The following is an 18,750-nucleotide window of genomic DNA, read 5'->3' on the forward strand; positions in this document are numbered from 1 at the left end:
TATTGGGGTCGCTTAAACCCGCGGACATGAAAAACAACCCGCGGCAGCAGTGTTAAAGTAGCCCAATTCCGCGGGAAAACCACGGACTTGGCAACACTGCCATCATCAGGCCTCCAAATACAAGACCCTTTTACTGTATTTTCCGTTGCAAACACAGAGGCTCCATTCACTCTCTTCTAACCAACACTTGTTTTATTTGTGACATAATGTCTTGTTGGTTTTCCTCTAAGCTACAGAAACCTTTTTACTCACAGCTAAACATTTAATGAATGTAAACTGTGTAATACTCCTCAAATTTGCCAACTAAAGAGAGGGTTTTAGGAAAAAGGAAAGAAAATCACCTGATGTTACTATGGTAAACACTGGGCCAAAATGTATTGGTTATTCATTGGCAAAGTAATAAAGGCTAGACTGCAGATGCTAACTGATCAAAAGCAATATTATTATAAATTATATTGTTACAATATTATTACAATTTAAAATAATGTTTTCGTTTCAATATATTTTAAAATGTCATTTATTTCTGTAATGGCAAAGCTGAATTTTTAGCAGCCATTAGTGTCACATGATCCTTCAGAAATCATGATAATATGCTGATTTGATGCTCAAGAAATATTTTCTATTATCACTGTTAAAAACGGTAGTACTGTTTAATATTTTTGTGGGAACAGTGATACTTTTTCTAAAAGAACTTTTGATAAAGTAAAAAAAATAGGGGAAAAAAATATTTTCACATTATGCATGTATTTACACTCGTCACTTTTTAGCAATTTAATGCTTGCTAAATAAAAGTATATTATTCCTTTCTTAAAAATTTTTTAAATCTTACTGACCCCAAAGTGACTGATAAAACAGGAAATGGAGCTAACTTTGAGAGTTAAAGGCTCCAGCATGTTGTAATGAGGTTAAAAGCATTAAAGTATTCAATATATGAATGAAGATTTAGGACTGCTACACAATACACTGAAAATCCACTCATATTCTCAATACATTAAACATTAATAACTGGTTGGATTCCTTATCACTCACAATAAAGATTGTTTAAACCTTTACAAAACTAGCATCACCAAACTCACCAAAGTAGAAGTATCCACCCTCCTCTCTGGGCTGAAAGAATCGGCCCCTGGCCTGAGCATGAACATCAGCCCCCTTCTTCACCAGAAGCTCCACGTACTGTTTGCATCGTCGTTCTATGGCGATATGCATTGCTGTCTGACCTACGGACACACCACATTTATATTATAAATGAAGATGCCAGTGAAGAATCAGTTAGAAGCAGTTCATCACATGATAAAGAACTGACCTTAACATCCAAACCAAAGCGCTCTGTAACGTTACAGGAAAACTGATATCTATGATACATCTTATCAGACAGAGCAGCGGGAACCGGCATGATATTATTAGATGCTATCAACTTATCTTACACAAGAGGAAGTATTGCAGTATGAAAATTAGGCAATCCGGCTCATATTGTGTCTAGAGCCTTGTAGTTTTGTAACGAGTGTTTGTGTGAGAGCTCTAAAGGACATAAACACGTTTTGTTCTTCTCTCTCTGCTAATGTCGTCTGCTACTTTTGTTCTTAGATTTATTTTAGATTAACGAAAACACTAAGAATATTCGGATTGCCTGTTTTGTTGTTCAGCTTCTGATTTGCTTTAGCTATTAACATCCATGTTTAGCAGTGGCCCATGTGTCATCACTTTGAATAGACCGCCACCCTGTGTCCATATTTACAAAACAATTAGGTTTCATATCTTAATGTGTGCATGAACAACAACGAATACATCACCAGTGCACGGTAGTAACATTTGTCCTAGTGACTGACTAAAACTCTTATATTACTGATGGAAACTTTATTTTTTTCTATTGTCCACAGATTAAACAGAATAATAAAGGATGCCTAAACTTAAAGTCTAAGTTTAAGGAAGCATTTTATCATATACTTGGCTGAACTAAGAAGAAATCTTTAATGACTTGCTTTTAGTAGTTCGGTGTATTTGTATGCTTTTTGGCAGTGGGTCTACATGAGGAAATCTGCAGACTGACAGAATAAGCCTATCTGACATATATACTTTACTGCCTGGAGGCCTGGAACCAACACTAGTAAACAAACTGAACTAATGTGTGAGTGATTGTTTCCTGAGGAAATGAGAGGCAGACTACACAACATCTGCCGCAAGTACATTATTATGTATTTGGAGAACTATAATGTCCCAGTATTAATAATGCTGCTATTACAAAACTGGCATGTACTACAAGTCAAAGATTACAACAGAATGAAAATAAAAATTAGGTTTAAATATGAGTCTACTGCCATATGATGCAATTTCAAGTTTTCCTTTCTCTTTGGAGTGTTACAAGCGGTTCGTGAATAGATAAGATCCCTAAAGTTGCAAAGACTAAAGTCTCAAATCCAAAGAGATATTCTTTATAAAAGTTAAGACTTGAAGGCGTAACTTTTATTCTCGCTGTAGTATTGTTGTTGCCGCGCTGCCATGTCGTGGAGACGCTGTGTGTTTCGTTGCGAAAGCGAAACTACTTTGTTTGGTCTTCCAAAAGAGGACACAGACTGTAAGTACGTTTTTTATATTTAAAGAGTTTTTATATTTTATAGATTCATACGCGAGTTTTGAGCAGTGTAGAGTAGTGCTTGTTGTTTGTCGGTTCTCCGATCACAAATACAGACATGGTTATATGTTTATGCGCGCGATGCACGCAACGCGTAAAAAGACAGTATAAGTCATTATAATCCGTAATTATGTCCCCACTGGATGCAACAAATGCCTCGTTTATAATGTTTTTTTTTATGTTTTTGTCTCATCGCGCTGGACACGGCATCATAAGGGGCGTAACATTTCCGTCACACGCTTGAGGTATTCGGCCAATCACAACGCACTGGATAGCTGGCCAATCAGAGCACACCTCGCTTTTCAGACCAATGAGCTTTGTAAAAATTTACGCGTTTTAGAAAGGCGGGGCATAGAGGAGAAACAATAATGTACAGTATGTGGAAAATAATGTGTTTTTTAACCTTAAACCACATTTCATTACACTAAATACACAAAATAATGTTCTTTTTAGCAACATCATATGACCCCTTTAATAATATGCTGCCATGCAAACGTTTGGAGTCGGTAAGATTTTCAAACATTTCTGAAAGAAGTCTCTTATGTTCACCAAGGCCACATTTATTTGATCAAAACTACAGTAAAAACAGTAATATTGTGAAATATTATTACAATTTAAAATAACTGTTTTCTATTTTAATATATTTTAAAATGTAATTTATTTCCTTCAGAAATAATTTTGGTCCTCAAGAAACATTTTTTTTAAATTAAGCAGTTTTCAACATTGACTGCTAAGCAAAACCAAATTTATTTATTTATTTTTTGGTGGTTAGAAAGTTCAAGGAAACAAAATTTATTTGAAATATAAAAATTAGTGCTGTCAAACAATTAATTGCGATTAATCGCATCCAAAATAAGTTTTTGTTTACATAATATATGTGTGTGTACTCTGTACATTTATTATGTATATATTATAAAGACACACACATACAGCATATATTTTGAAAATATTTACATGTATTTACATGTATATATTTATATTCATATCATATATAAATATATTTAATAAATAAAAGTAACATATTTTTCTTAAATATACACATGCAGTACACAGTACACACACATATATTATGTAAACAAAAACTTTTATTTTGCATGCGATTAATCGTTTGACAGCACTAATAAAAATATTTTTAGCAATGTAAAAGACTTTACTGTCATGTGTACTTACTGAATAAAAGAATCGATTTCTTTAAAACCACAAACTTTTGAAAAGCAGTGTACATAAATATTTTAATATATTTGATTATTTTTAATATTTTGGTCATTTACCACTTTAATTGACATGGAAGAAAAGGAAAAAGAAGAGATAACATGAGCCGGACTTGAAGTGTGTTTTAGCTGCTAGGCTTCAGCACTGAAAACTGTGTATCAGAGGGAAAGGAAAGTTATGAAGTGCATCGGGTGTGGCACTGGCAAATTCAAATACCCTAAACAGGCCACAGACGAACAGCGTTAAATTCAGCAGTGCTTGTGAGGACTCTTTGTCAGTACAGGGTGGGGGTGGGGACTGCAGGAAACCCAACGCTAACTCTGGGGTAACTTCTCTAACATGGAGCTCAGTCAGAAGCACACATGAAACTCCACCTTCCTGCTCATATTTCATGAAGCTGCTCAGAGTAAATTTTAGCTCACGCCACAGATTTTGGAAACATTTTAGACAAATGATGAAAATTTTTTTCTGAAATTTTTGTGTTGAATCTGGTCAGTCTTTAGTGGTTGGAGGACTCACCCCTATAATACACATCTCTGAAGGGAGTGTTAATGAACTCTCTGAGGTTTCCTGTCTGTTCGGCAATGTCCATCAACACAGGGATGGTGTCATTGTGACCACTGTGCAGGTTCAGAAGTGCTTTTGGTAGGCAAGTCTTCCCTGTAGAAGGTTCTAGAGAAAGTACAGGAAAGAACATCTGTTATCAACTAAAGTTTTACATTTTATTAAGAAAGTCTGAGTCTGTCCCAAGTCGGTATGATATTTTGGCTCCTAGATATGGCTTGTGTCCGTCTTTCAATGTAAGGCAAGGCAAGGCAAGTTTATTTATATAGCACATTTCAGACACAATGGTAATTCAAAGTGCTTTACATAAAATAAAGTAAAATAATCATAAAACAAATAATCACAACAATAAAACAAGGAATTTAAAAACTTTGAAAATGATTAAAACAATTGATTTAAGAAGTTTAAAATGAATTTAAAACAGTTAAGAACAGAAAATGATTATACAGTACATAAAATATAGTGCAATCAGCTAGGAAATTGCACAGTGTTCATTCAACAAATGTGCAGCTAAACAGATGAGTTTTGAGTCTGGATTTAAATGTGGCTAATGTTTTAGCACATCTGATCTCTTCTGGAAGCTGATTCCAACTGCGGGCGGCATAATAGCTATACCTAAAAGCCCCTTGTTTTGTGTGAACCCTAGGTATTTCTAACTGACTCGATCCTAATGATCTGAGTGGTCTGTTAGGTTTATATTCAGTGAGCATCTCTGCAATGTATTTAGGTCCTAGGCCATTGAGTGATTTATAAGCGAGTAAAAGAACTTTAAAATCAATCCTAAATATAACTGGAAGCCAGTGTAAGGACCTGAGGACTGGTGTGATATGCTCAGATTTTCTGGTTCTAGTCAGAATTCTGGCAGCAGTGTTCTGGATGAGCTGCAGCTGCCTAATGGTCTTCTTGGGAAGGCCGGTGAGGAGACCATTAGTAGTCTAATGGAGTCAAGGGTAGTCTACCCTGCTGGTGATAAAGGCATGAACAAGTTTCTCCAAGTCTTGACTGGAAACAAAACATCTAATCCTTGCAATGTTTTTGAGATGATAGTGTGCTGATTTAGTTACTGCTTTGACATGACTACTGAAACTAAGGTCTGTCTCCAGAATCACACCAAGATTCTTGACTTGATTTTTAGTTGTTTGACCCCTAGAGTCAAGGTATGCATTCACCTTGAGAACTATCGCAAAAAAAAAAAAAAAAAATAGCAAAACAGTCAGAAACAGAAACAATTGATAACCGTTCTGTGAACTCTTCCAACAAAGGCTGGAGAGTATTTTGGAGGCCTGTAAATAATGATAAACAGAATGCGTGGAGCACTTTTCAGCACAATCCCTAGATATTCAAAAGACAAGTACTGACCAAATGACACTTGTTTGCATTGATAGACATCTTTAAATAGAGCAGCTACACCTCCACCTCTCCTAACAGTCCTGCAAACACTCATGAAGGTAAAGTTAGGAGGGGCTGTCTCATTGAGGATTGTTGCACTGCAGCTGTTTTCTAGTCATGTTTCGTTTAGAAACATAAAATCCAGGTTGTTTGTGGTTAAGTCATTGATCAGAAATTATTATTATTTTTTTTTAGTGAGCGAATGTTTAAAAATGCTAACTTGATGGAATTACTTTACAGCAATCTTAGTTTGATGCATAATAGGCCGCAGATTAGATGGTAATCTTAGATGGTATTAGATTGTAGATTAGATGGTAGGTCATGTGATAAAACAGAAATAGAGAAAGCTACAGGCACACTGGGTTCCTGCTTGTTCTGTAAACATCGCCGTTTTTTAGTTGATATCTTGGGGATTGCAGCGAAAGAGTGGGAGAGTTTGGTCCCAGCATACACCAGTTCCTCCATTTTCTGTGAGAAGCTTAGAAGTGGAAATGCTGGAGAGAGGGATAATGTGTCTTCTTACTTCTATGGGGTTTTGTTTGGCTTTTTTTAACATCCAGCAAGTGCAAATTTTGGGTCTGATTACTTAGAAAAGCAAGAGAGAAAAATGTACACATCAAAGTTTAATAATTAATCTGAAGTATGAAAGTAATGGCAAAGCTTGCTGCCTTTCTTTCATAAAGGTATCAGATTTTTTTTTCATTATTTATATTTAGCCAGGGTTATGTGTTTGATCTCCTCAAACAGAATCCTTCATTCCATTTGTGACAGTTTGCTGTGATTTCTTACTGCTCTCTGTTAAGTTTGCTTGACCCTTTGAGGCAGGAAGCAGAAATACGACCCCACCTTGCAGGATCACATCAGCTGATATAACAGAATTTCCTTTGCTAAACGAAAAAGGCACAACCACAAAAGCCTAGGGTTGCGATAACATCGGATATTTAGGGACACAACCCTGTTGATTTCTCATGTGTAATATAGGAGGGCTTTGTCTTTTTAATAAAAAAGTGGTATCATTATTAAGGAAAGCAAAATAGTCTTTACTCTAGTAAAACGGTCAAGAACATCGTACTTCAATCATTTTCTATTTACACTCAGTGCTGTTTGCTCAGAGACTAAACCATTCCCAGAATGCACCTTTGAACTCCTCATCTGTCAGCCTCTTTTCATTTGACTGAAGATACTGCAGGAGACCATCCAGAGCTCTTCTATCTGCTCGAGATACGGCTTCAAACAACAGCCAGCGGTTGAAGACTTTAAGAACAGGGGGCTCCGGGGATCCCTCGTCACATGACATCTCAATCTCAGCCTTCCTGCAGAGGGAAACATACACTTTTAGAGGAACTTTAAAGATTACGACTCCATTTAAAAGTGCACCAAGTATCTTTATGTTTCACTGTCCCAAACTGACATCGACTGAATTGCAAGACATGGCTGGTTGTGATGTAAATCTGCTTCTTTAATGAGGGGATTGGCTTATCTTAATTTACAAGAGTCTTCATCTCATATGAGTATAATCATTTACACCCAAAAAAGCACTATTCAACTTTTTTTAAAGAAACATTACTTGTTGCACCTTTGAACATTTAACAAATATAAAATTGTACAGGGCATTCACGAAAACGTTGAGGTGTAGCGGTTGAGGTGTAATGGAACCACCCTACCTGGACAAGTCCTAATGGAGTGGACTATGAAAAAGCTTCCACAAATAAGTCTATGTACTGAGGAAAAACTGACTGCCTAACAGACCTCAACATAAACATTACCCCAAAAGCATTCATGGAAACGACAACAGACATTCATTCGCCCCACTGTGCATGATCAAGAGTGCAAAATCATGAGTAGACTGTCCTCAGCATGGAGCATAATACATGCAAAAGTGACACTTCATTATCTGTAAAGCATTCAGAGGAGATCTGACCAGTCTCGCCACAATTAAAGCAATTCTTTTTTATATTCTGACCTGTAAAGGACTTTAAGCTGCATTTTATGTACAGTATGAAAGGTGCTATACAAATAAATATTTATGACTATTAACAACCTCAAAACATTGCAATTGTGAAACATTTCACAATTGATACAACAAGTGATTATTTCATAATAAGCAGCCCTCAAACCACAGTCTGCACTCTATCACCCAGTAAACAATGTGTCCATCTCTGTTTTAAGATTCCAGAAGGTAACTGTATGCACTTGAATGATTTTTTTGCAGTCCTAGGTAGAGGTCGACCGATAGTGGATTTTGCCGATACCGATAGCTAGGTTGGACCACACTGGCCGATACCGATTAATTAACCGATAGTTTTAAAATTGATACTGAACAAAAACTAAAATAGTGCTTTATTAACAAAAACAGTACTGAACCATACTAGTAGTAGTAGTAAAAATAATAATAATAATAATAGTAATAGTAAATGTTGAAATTAACACTCTCTAACAACGAACAATACTTACACAGCTTTCATTAATCTTAATGCTACAAATGGACTCTTATTTTAAAGTGTTACCATTTCATTTCAACTGTCATGCTTAAAGATGCACATCTTTAAATATATACACAAAGGCTATAGCATTAAAATTATATACACAGCCCTCTACGAACACCTTGGCAATTGAATCGCCATTGGCTAGTAAATTTTTTTGTTTACTCGCCAGACTGATAAATAGTTTGAAGTTCGGTGTTTAAAAAACGGAGCAAACGGAAAGAGAAAGCGCAACCTATATTATAGCTCTATAAATGAAGCACACAGACTTTATTAGAGCCACAGAAAGACAAACGTTTTGCTGAAAATGCACAATGCACAATTCATTATGTACATTAACAACGATTCGGGACCAATATAATGTAATTTAAAGGAAAACTATGTGAATGAAGCTCTGTGGCGCGGCAGGATTTTCTGTTGGCTGCATTTAAATCCACGTCTGAAGTTTCCCGCTCTGTTCAGCGTGCAGTATCACGTGTCTAAACAAATAGCACGTGCTGTCAGTGATTTCAACCACTAGAGGCCGCTCTCGCACTGTGTAATGACAGCAGACCCTTCTCAGCCGCTCCAGCAATGGACGCAACCCGGAAAACTATCGGCATGGATTTTTGTCGATAACCGATAGTTCCAGCAATCAACTATCGGTGCCGATTAATCGGCAAAACCGATACATCGGTCGACCTCTAGTCCTAGGTAATGAAACACATATCCAAAGAATAAACACTTTTAACAACTTGTATTTCTTTAAGTGTAAAAGAAAGATGGCATGATATGTTATATTATATTATATTATATATTCAGTATTATATATAGGTGTATTATAAATATAATAAATATACCAAAAATATTATATTTCGTTATTTTTCAACACACTAAACTGAACTTGAGCCAGCAATCAACATGATTTATTGTATGGAAAACAGCCACTTTTAAAAAGTTTAAAGAGTATAAATCATATAAAAAATTACCAGCAGAAGGTGCAACTTATCTGAGAGGGCGAGAGGTCATTTACCACCTAAAAAGCCTTTTGGCTGTGGTTTAGCGTTTAGTGCATGTGTTTGGGCAATGCAAGTTTGATTCTGACATTTTCCTCGTCTCATTCCCCTCTTTCATCATTTCCTGTACCCTTTCCACTACTGGATCAATAAAAGTGGCCCAAACATAAAACAAAAACACATGAGAAGCTATGTCTCTCACCCTCGTGGAAGTTTCTTCCTGCGTTTTTTCTGGTTGTTGATCTCCCTACATGTGCCGTAGTCAAACAGGGAGTCCATAGGTGCTTTCTTCGGCCCAGGTGCCACTGGATACTCAGACATGGTGGACTCAAGAAGGTCCATGGGGTTAGGAACTCCCTTTTTAAAGGCCCCTGGGAACCTTATTCGCGAGTTCTGCTTGTTATCATTCTGTTGTCCAGGTCGAGCTGAATCCTGGGCTGGCTGTGATCCATCATCATTGTCCAGAAGTTCTGCCAGTGAAGACATGGGGAAGTTGGGATCCCCGTCGGCTGAAATGTCCTTACCCTCTGATGGGTCCTCAGCAGCAGTCCCGGATGGTGAGGAGACTGAGTTTGACTCTGTCATGGCCAGACGATAACGCTTTAGTAGAGTGGAAGCGGAGAAACCCTGCTGGAAAGTCAAAAATGGATTGAGTGGACTTAAAATGCAAGAAAAATGTGAAGAAATGTGCTCTAGACTCATTTAAATGGAAAGTAATTACAACTGCAGCTAGGCAACTATCTCAACCAATATGTAAGACTAAATTTGATGCTTGCTTAATGGAACTTGTACAGGGCTTTGGAAACGATTGAAAAATATACAGTTACTTAAAGTGGTCAAAGTTCGTTTCCCCAACTGTAGGCTATTTAATTAGTATTCTTGAAACTTGATAATTTGCTCTTCTGGTCTGATTATATAAATTATACATCAGGTAAAATATAGGAGCAGGTAAAATTGGAAATAGCATTGCTGCTTCCAGGAAGTGTTCTGTGTTTGTTCCTTTAAATGTTGTTTTTAACAAATGTTAAAAAGGGCCCAACTTAATGAGATGGGATACAGTATTGCCTTGCCATAGTTGGGGTCTGAAAAAAATTTACTTTCAAAAATGTATTGATATGACCACACTGACTGGCACTATCGTTGTCTTTAGAGTGGCGTTTAATAAGTTCAATTGGGTGTGCTTCTTTTGTTTTTGACAGGGATATTTCCCTGGTAGCTTCTTCCTCCAGCAGAGTCAAGGAAACTTGCTTGTGTCCTGACTTTCATTAACAGTTCTATATTACTTTGTTGATGTTTGCTAGTTAACCACTACACATCTCTGCTTTTTTTTTCAGTGTAACCTGATGGAATCGTTTTAATAAAATGTTCTATTTTAATAATACATTTAGTGTATGACCACCTTTAAATTGCAGTCAAGAACGAGTTGGATGTAACAGCTTAAAGACATTTTCAAGACACTGACTGCAATCAGACCGATGGCTTTTTCTTCTTTCTTACGTTGTATGCATACGTAAGAGTTGGCATCGCCAATGAGGACTCTTACCAAACATCTGCTGTAACTTTGGGCTGTTAATCAAAAGCGTTTCTGACCTTCTGAAAGCCTTAAACAATTTTGCAAGACACTTTTGCACTGCAATGACGCTTGAGGAAAATTTGAAGTCAGGCTTGGACATAATTAAGTAGAAACACATAGGCTACTTACTTCAGTCATTTCTTTGTATGCTATGTGCACTTCCTCAATGCCAAATTACTCCTCCGGGGAGCTGGAAAGTGTCAGGAGGTCTGCAGGGACACAAACAGACCTGGAGGGGAAAAAAACAATACCTGCGTTTACAGAAGACAACTGTCAAACGAACTCGGCAAGAAACATGTTGTAAGATCCATGTCTGCTGACCCATGTTCCCACGGCTTCTGAAACCATTCAGTCATTTACACCTGGTTCGTATTTGCTGTTTAGGTAAACAAGTAAGCACATTGTGAAATCCTGTCAGCCAACATGGCATGCAGCTCTGAGAGTTCATTTGTGTACTGTGGATTTGTCTATCCTAGTTCATTGTTTTCTGCCCCATCCTCTTATAGTCTTGGATTTCGGTTTTAATTTGTTACGTGCGTCCTGAACTGATTTTGACAGCCTGGTACTGTTGTTGTGAACCTGCATTGTACCTTGGATTGGGTTTGTTTTTAATTATGTGTATGAATTTCAATCCTAATCCAGTATCTGAATGTAAACATACGTAATGTAATTCGTAACACCGTATGATAAGTACCACTACAGACAGGTGAACAAATATTACATGTATGTAAGCAAGGCCAGCAATTCAAAAAGAAAGAAAATTAAGAATCATATAAAAAGATTCAAATTTATTAAAACACAAATTTAACAATTTTTTCCCTTAACGGATACTTTGGTGCCCATGCATCATGTAATGTTTTGAACCAAGACACTTCGTCACAGCTAAAAAAAAACACCCCTCTATTCACCCCTCCACACATCCCACTCCAGTCCCTTTGTCCACATGTCACAATACATCGTGGGATTCATTTCAGTCCTAAACTGATTCTCTCATTTCCCAGAACAGGCATGACTCACACTCCCACTGCCCTATTCTCTTCACAGTTTGAGGGGAACTTCCTCCATTGCATCCAAGTACAGTTAAGTCTGAATTCCTGAGACAATGGATGATGACGACATCAAAGAACCACTATTGCTGATGTTGCACTTAATTACAGTGCTGCTTAAAACACTGCATTCAAAAGTAAAAACTCTATCATTTTGTTTCAAAAACAGAGTTTCTTGCTTTTGTGGAAAACAAAAGAAGACATTTTACAGAATGTTCACGCTGCTCTTTTCCATACAACCAAAGTATACAGTGGCAAAGGGTGGACAACCACCCAAAATTACAAAAAAGCACCAGGGTCAATCCATTTCAAGAGGTCCAATGGAAGTTGCTCAACCTTATTTTTTTATGTCTAAATAACAAGAATGTTCAAAAGTTCGAAAATGAAAAATCAACCAATAGTATTATATTTATAGGTATGGACTATCTTTTGTGATGTGACTTTTTAATAGTTTTTTTATTTTTTTGAGTTAAAAAAAATCCCTGGATGCTATATACTTTTGTATGAACACAGCAGCGTGAACATATCTACTTTTGTGTTCCACATATGATAGAAAGTCATATGGTTTGGAATGACATAAGGTTTAGGGTTAGGCAATGATTGAAATGAACTCATAATTTGGCAATATGGGACAGTGCCATCTTCCAGGTTTCGGTTTTTTGGTTTCTCCATGAGCTCATCGCCACAATAACAATCACTGGTCCTGTTCAGGCATGTCTGAGACGCTCCACAACTCAAACAAGTTTACAATTTTTGGACCTCTTGAGATGGACTGACCCACCTTGAAATATAGCCTATTTAGACGTATGGACAATCTATGAGTGCGGAAAGACTGAGTGATCCTCAGTTGTTTAGTGTGTGAGTTTTTCTCTGTAACCACAAAATAGGCAAGTATATGATGCCTATATTGTAGGCATTTCAAAAGTAATGTATTGCATTCCAGCCTTCAGACTACACCACTGATACTGAAGAAGGATTTTATCACTCTTTCCCCCAACGGTTCAGTATGAAAGTTTTCATCTGTTCCTCGTGTTTGCTTAAGCGGATGGTGGAAAATCTAGCACAAGCCCCCATAGTTACTGCCCCTGGCCTGACAAGCGCTATCCAAATACTGGCTACAGCAGTACCTCTGCTTTGACCCGACTCCAATACAGTCCATTATCACCACAGAGAGTGAAAGCAGAACAGTGGACGTTTTGATAAGCTGTGATAACATGGAAGTGCGATGGACTAAGTCATCTTATTGTGTTTTGGGAATTGGAGGGTGCGATGGTGGTGCATCAGACCATGTAACTGGGAGACCTAATGAGAAATGTAACAGATGTGGAAAATGTCTATCTACATAGAATAGCATTAGATAACAGCTGGAAATGACAGACTCCATCTCCATGTTCCCAGAGGAAGATCTACGCTTCCTTTTCCATGTCATAAGGTCTCCAAAGAGCCAAACAGCTGGGATCTAACTAAAAATGAGGTTGTGGGAAAAATAAACGTAGAGCACTCGGTGCTGGTTCTTTTGACAGTTCAACCACAGTTCTGAGCTCATAAAACTTTTAACTTTGAGAAGCAAAAAACAAAAAGCTTGATTAACAGATCTGTGCATGTCAAACAGGTTCTATGTTGATACAGACAACAATATGACTAGGAAATAATCAGGTATAGCGGCAAGAGGAAGTTGTTACTTTTTCAATTCTAAATGGTTCTAAACTCTTTTAAACTGTTCTAAAGTGTTTCATGAGGATTTTAAATCTCCCAACATTCCCACAACACAGTTATAAAACTGTATCACAAGTCATGGATTGGAAAAGTTGCTCACCTGTAAAAACAAATGTACTGCTAGACGTTTCTTCTTAGACGTAGAAACAGTAGTTATTCCGTTTATGAAGTCAGATTCGTCCATTTATTCTTCAGGAAGGATCCGTATAGCTCTTTAGGTAAACTTTGGAAACGGCTTCATCGTTCCTCCTGGGTGTTTTATACAAATAATGGGACAGAAGGAGTGCAGAAGTAGCGTTTTGATTTCCCACCGCCCACTGAATGGAAACCTGTAGAAATGATCGTTAACTTAGGGGTGTGTTGGAACTCTTCATTCAGAGTCGTAGACGTAAGAGACAGGGATCATTTTACGTCTCAAGCGCAACCAAACAAAATCCTCACAGTCTAACTTATGAACTTGAGCCATTTTACTTAGAAAGCCTTGTAGACAAACTAAATATTCACCGTCTACTTCGCAAACTACTCACATTCTAACTGTAATATTACCAGAAAGTACGTTTCTTTCTTTTAAAGCCTTGAGAACATAAAACATATTATACCATTATATTATAATATATAATATTATTCATATTATGTTGTATTGGTCTTTCATCATAACAGGTATGACCGGTTTGGCTAATTTGCATGGCTACGTTTTTTGTTGTCGAGTGTTTACATGCAAAATGTTGGGAACGGCGCCCTCTGGTGTTCTCCTGAAGAAGCAACTTAAGAGACTGTCACGTTTATAATAGGCTAATATTGGCTAACTCATAAAACTCATTTGTTTTCAGTATTAGTGACATTATAAAGAGTAAGACAATATAAATGATTAAACACTATTATCAAAATAAATACTTTACAGTATATCTTTTTACTTCCCGCTTCTTTGAATTCAGTTCAGATTGTGTAGGCCTATATTGTTACTAAGTAGTGTTAAATGTATTATATATGTATGAATATTTTAAACATCTTTAACAAATGTCGGTTAACGCTTAAAATGCATTTGTAATGTATTTCTCTTTTTTTTTTTTTATTCGAAATTTTTTTCGTCCCACTGGACTTTTATTTATTTATAAGTAGCTATTTGTTATGTATTTGCGAATTCAAATCTGGATTTTAAGCACACAGTTATATGATGGCTTAATATGCATTTACATATAGAGGAAAAGTATGGTTATACTAGAGGAATAAAACAGAACAAAATATAAAGGCCTTTTTAGCGCAGCCAAAGGGAAAGTACACAGCAAAAACAACTTACATTATTAGCTCTTAGATTGTACTTTTATTAGCCTACATTCAATGTAAACAGCGATTGATAATGGATGATATATTTCTGGTATCAAGATCGCGCTGTTAAGGCTCACTCTGTCGTTTTGTGAGAGACTTCAGAACAAATGAGTGTAACAGCACACATAAACTCAGAAGAAACAAACTGAGGAAAAAATTCAAAATGTTTAGTTTATTCATAACATGATATAGTTATGTAACACCATGACAAGTGAGCTATTTTGCTCAATATTCTCACGACGCAAAAAAACATTCAAAACACCTACAGAGTGCACGCATTACGTGAAGTCTAGTTGTATTTGAATAATGTTTATTAATAAAAAATAAAAAAATAAAAAATTACTTAGTGCGCGTGCGCATTTACAGTGCGCTCTTTTATGACATGATTCAGTCTATTAAAATACATTCAGAATCATCACAAATTCAAGACATGAGGGCAGAAAATGTGTATATTTATACCACTTCATATAGTTAATCAACATAAAAGGTAAAATCTATTTAAACTTATTGGAAAAGATTAATTTCTATCTGACCACCACACAGAATATGAAGAATATCAAAAACTTTAGGAGTCAGCTGTCCACGAAAGTCCTTAAGATACCAGCATGCATGATAACACAATCAGTTGAATGAATGATTCAATGACTCACTCATTAAGTGACTTACCGTCACTTACTGGTAGTTCAGTTGTGAAGTTTGTGGAAAAGTATGCATCTTTCCCCTCAACATTTCTTATTTGTATATTCATAAATGCATTTAAAACATTAATCTCATAACATTATTTATTGCAGTTGTAATTATTGTTATTTGCTGTATTTAATCTGTCTGGTAGCAGCCCTATAGTGTATATTGAATTTATTGATAAATTGTAATAATTTGACATGTAAGATGATGCATACATCTAAAAAGGTTAAAAATATGCAGATTTAAGTACGTAAAATCTGATAGAACACTGATGAAAATATTGCTTCAGAATAAATTGTTTACTCCACCAAAAATCTCAGTGATGCAGTTATTTTGCAGGGATGTTTTGTATGGAATATTGTCTGCTGATGTGAAAAGTTCACTGTATATCGTAGTAATAAATATCATTTACAGCAATGCTATTTTCTTTTCTTTTTTTATTTAAACAAATTAAAAATTACATATATGTATGTAATAAAATGTGTATTTCCATTACAGGTTTAGGTCTTAAATTTCATATAAGGTGGTATTAAAAAGGTCTTAAAAAGTCTTCAATTTAACTTGTTCATGTCTGTAGAAACCCTGACTTACACAAGGTCGTGATTTGAATGATATTTTAAAGAGACTACACATAACTATGATCATTGTAAGACACAATGAGATTTTAAAAAATGACAGTGGAAGAGCAAAACAGCACGTGAAGGCATCAGTCACAGGGTCATCACGATGTACTGCTTCAGTTTTGTCCATCCTCTACACCAGTGAGATATTCACTCTGACAAAAATCATTCAAATAAATGAGCTTTTATTGATGTCAACTCCACTGGTTAAAATAACATCGTCAGAATGCACTGTATGTTGTCCTATGAAATGCATTAGTGTTGTTGCATAGTGGTTAACCTGGGACAGAACTGAGATGTGGTTCATCAGTGTTTGCCTACTGACCAAGCAAAGTGAAATAAGTCTGTAATGTCATAAAACGAAGCACAAGGCAGCTGGAATAAAGAACAAATCATTTCCATAAATTAACATTTATTTCTAAAAAGCAGTTAGTTTGAATAAAATTAACCTTTGGGAATGACAAATTAAAACCAACAATACTCATCCATTACATTACATAAACAAAGCATCAGACCAATTACGTCTATGAAGATTCACAGTCATCCATATAATAAGAGTCTTAAGAAGTCTTGTAGAAATAAATTATTAAAAGACAAATTTTTATTAAGAAATTATCATAGACGTTTTACTATTTACTCTTTCACCACTCAATATAGTGGCTTCATTTAGTCACTTCTGAGGAAGTGGTTTCTTTATATTTTATGTCACATTCAAGTAATTTTTTCTCATAAAATAGAATCCAAAGTAAAAACTAACAGCAGTACAGTCAATGTCAGATATTTGGTTAGAGAGTCTGCAGACGTTTGTTTTGGTATAATTAAAAAAGTCAAATGAAAACCCTCATTTGCAGTATATAACACATACAGAACCATTCCATACACATACTTAAAGTGCATGTATCAAACAGAAATGATTAGTAGTTAAAGTTATAAAACGCTCACAAACTGTCTTTTTTAAGAACACTACTTTTCTAAAGAAAAGCCAAAGCATTCAAATGGTCAACACGAGCAGAACAAACACAAACAGACATCCTCCCTTCCAAAACCACCAAAGCCTTCAGCAGCTTGGACCCTAATTGTCCCCCAAGAGAAAACACAACAGTATACTGCTGGAGATGCAGGATCCAGTAGGAGAGAAGAACGGTCCAATGAGGAGACTAAGGAGGTGTCTACAGGGAGGCAACAGTGATCCAGTGGGACAGCAGTAGATGAGGTCTAAAGTGTGTGAATGTGAGATCACACAGTGTAGTCCAGCTCTGCATTCATCTTGGTGTACATTTCATAGATGGCGTCAATAGTAGCTGTGAAGTTTACTAGGAACTGCCGCACTTTGTCCAAGCATTCTTCCTCCTTGACCTCTCGCCCTTTAGAAAGAGCTTTGAGAAAATCTGATCTGTATGGAGCGGCATATAGTGCTGCCTGAAAAAATGAAGTCAGGGCAACCTCAATAGGTTTTTCCAAACTTTTGCAGTCATCAGAAATGTTTACATTTCACTCATTTTACTTTCAGACGACGAAAAACTATTTTTAACTTGCATAAAGACAACTTCTGAATACATACATACACATATGCAAACTTTTCAAGTTTTCCTTTCTCTTTGGAGTGTTACAAGCTGATTGTGCATAGATAAGATCCCTGAAGTTGCAAAGACTAAAGTCTCAAAACCAAAGAGATATTCTTTATCAAAGTTAAGACTCTGCCACGCCCCCCTAAAACGGCTCGTTCTAACACGCCCCCACATATCTACCTCACTATGTGAAAATATGAAAACGAAGCGTTTGAGAGAGGCGGGGCATAGAGGACCTACAATAATGTACAGTATTTGAAAAGTAATGTGTTTTTTGAACATTAAAGCATGTCAACATATTCTGTTACACCAAATACACAAAATAATGATCTTTAAAAAAGCATCATATGACCCCTTTAAGAAACTTACTTTAAAGAGCTTCTGGACAAACCAGCCATGATACTTCTTCAATGCCATTTCATACGCTTTGGAGACGTTGACTCTGATGAGGTTAGGGTTGTTTTCATCTTTATCCCCATCCACTAGACTCTGGAGAAGAACTTGGATAAAGCGTAGCCCCCTAACAGAAAACCCAAGGAAAACAGGTTTTAGTTAAAGGGTAAATAAAAATTCACATTCACAAAAAGAGTAGTTTCACAGAATGTTCTGGGTGCTCGTTTTTGCAGAATGAAACTCAATAGGGACAGATGTTGTCAAGTTCCAAAAATGTCATTTATCTTAAATAGTTTGTTACTAAAGGGCAAGTAAATGATAACCGAATTTACTATTCCTTAAAGGAATAGTTCACCCAAAAGTGAAAATTTGCTGAAAATGCACTCACCCTCAGGCCATCCAAGATGTAGATGAGTTTGTCTCTTCATCAGAACAGATTTGGAGAAATTGAGCACTACGTGACTTGTTCACCAGTGGATCCTCTACAGTGAATGGGTGCCGTCAGAAGAATCCAAACAGCTGATGAAAACATCACAATAATCCACAAGTAAT

At 36.3% G+C, this 18,750-nt stretch overlaps 2 protein-coding genes across 4 annotated transcripts in view; both read right to left on the reverse strand.

The window, feature by feature from the left end:
* LOC107752140 (transient receptor potential cation channel subfamily V member 4-like) overlaps nucleotides 1-13,949 on the reverse strand; it is a 26,775-nt gene extending 12,826 nt beyond the window's left edge. Inside the window, exons 1-6 of one of the 3 annotated variants that reach the window (XM_016568023.1) lie at nucleotides 13,708-13,949; nucleotides 10,975-11,074; nucleotides 9,475-9,899; nucleotides 6,932-7,107; nucleotides 4,361-4,513; nucleotides 1,077-1,217 (exon numbers count right to left, since the gene is read on the reverse strand). In XM_016568023.1, the coding sequence (XP_016423509.1) occupies nucleotides 1,077-1,217; nucleotides 4,361-4,513; nucleotides 6,932-7,107; nucleotides 9,475-9,899; nucleotides 10,975-10,983 (904 nt within the window). In that variant the 5' untranslated portion in view covers nucleotides 10,984-11,074; nucleotides 13,708-13,949. Of the gene's footprint in view, nucleotides 1-1,076; nucleotides 1,218-4,360; nucleotides 4,514-6,931; nucleotides 7,108-9,474; nucleotides 9,903-10,974; nucleotides 11,597-13,707 lie in introns of those variants that run through there. The other 2 variants (XM_016568021.1, XM_016568022.1) reach the window with 2 other exon arrangements.
* A 2,473-nt stretch (nucleotides 13,950-16,422) lies between these two features.
* The window catches only part of gltpa (glycolipid transfer protein a), an 8,781-nt gene continuing 6,453 nt past the window's right edge, over nucleotides 16,423-18,750 (reverse strand). Inside the window, exon 5 of the mRNA XM_016568044.1 lies at nucleotides 16,423-17,656. Within this exon, the coding sequence (XP_016423530.1) occupies nucleotides 17,474-17,656 (183 nt within the window). The 3' untranslated portion in view covers nucleotides 16,423-17,473. The remainder of the gene's footprint in view (nucleotides 17,657-18,750) is intronic.

The sequence above is a fragment of the Sinocyclocheilus rhinocerous genome, unplaced genomic scaffold (genome assembly GCF_001515625.1).
Source record: "Sinocyclocheilus rhinocerous isolate Xijiao unplaced genomic scaffold, SAMN03320098_v1.1 scaffold1312, whole genome shotgun sequence".
Classification (NCBI taxonomy): Eukaryota; Metazoa; Chordata; class Actinopteri; order Cypriniformes; family Cyprinidae; genus Sinocyclocheilus; species Sinocyclocheilus rhinocerous.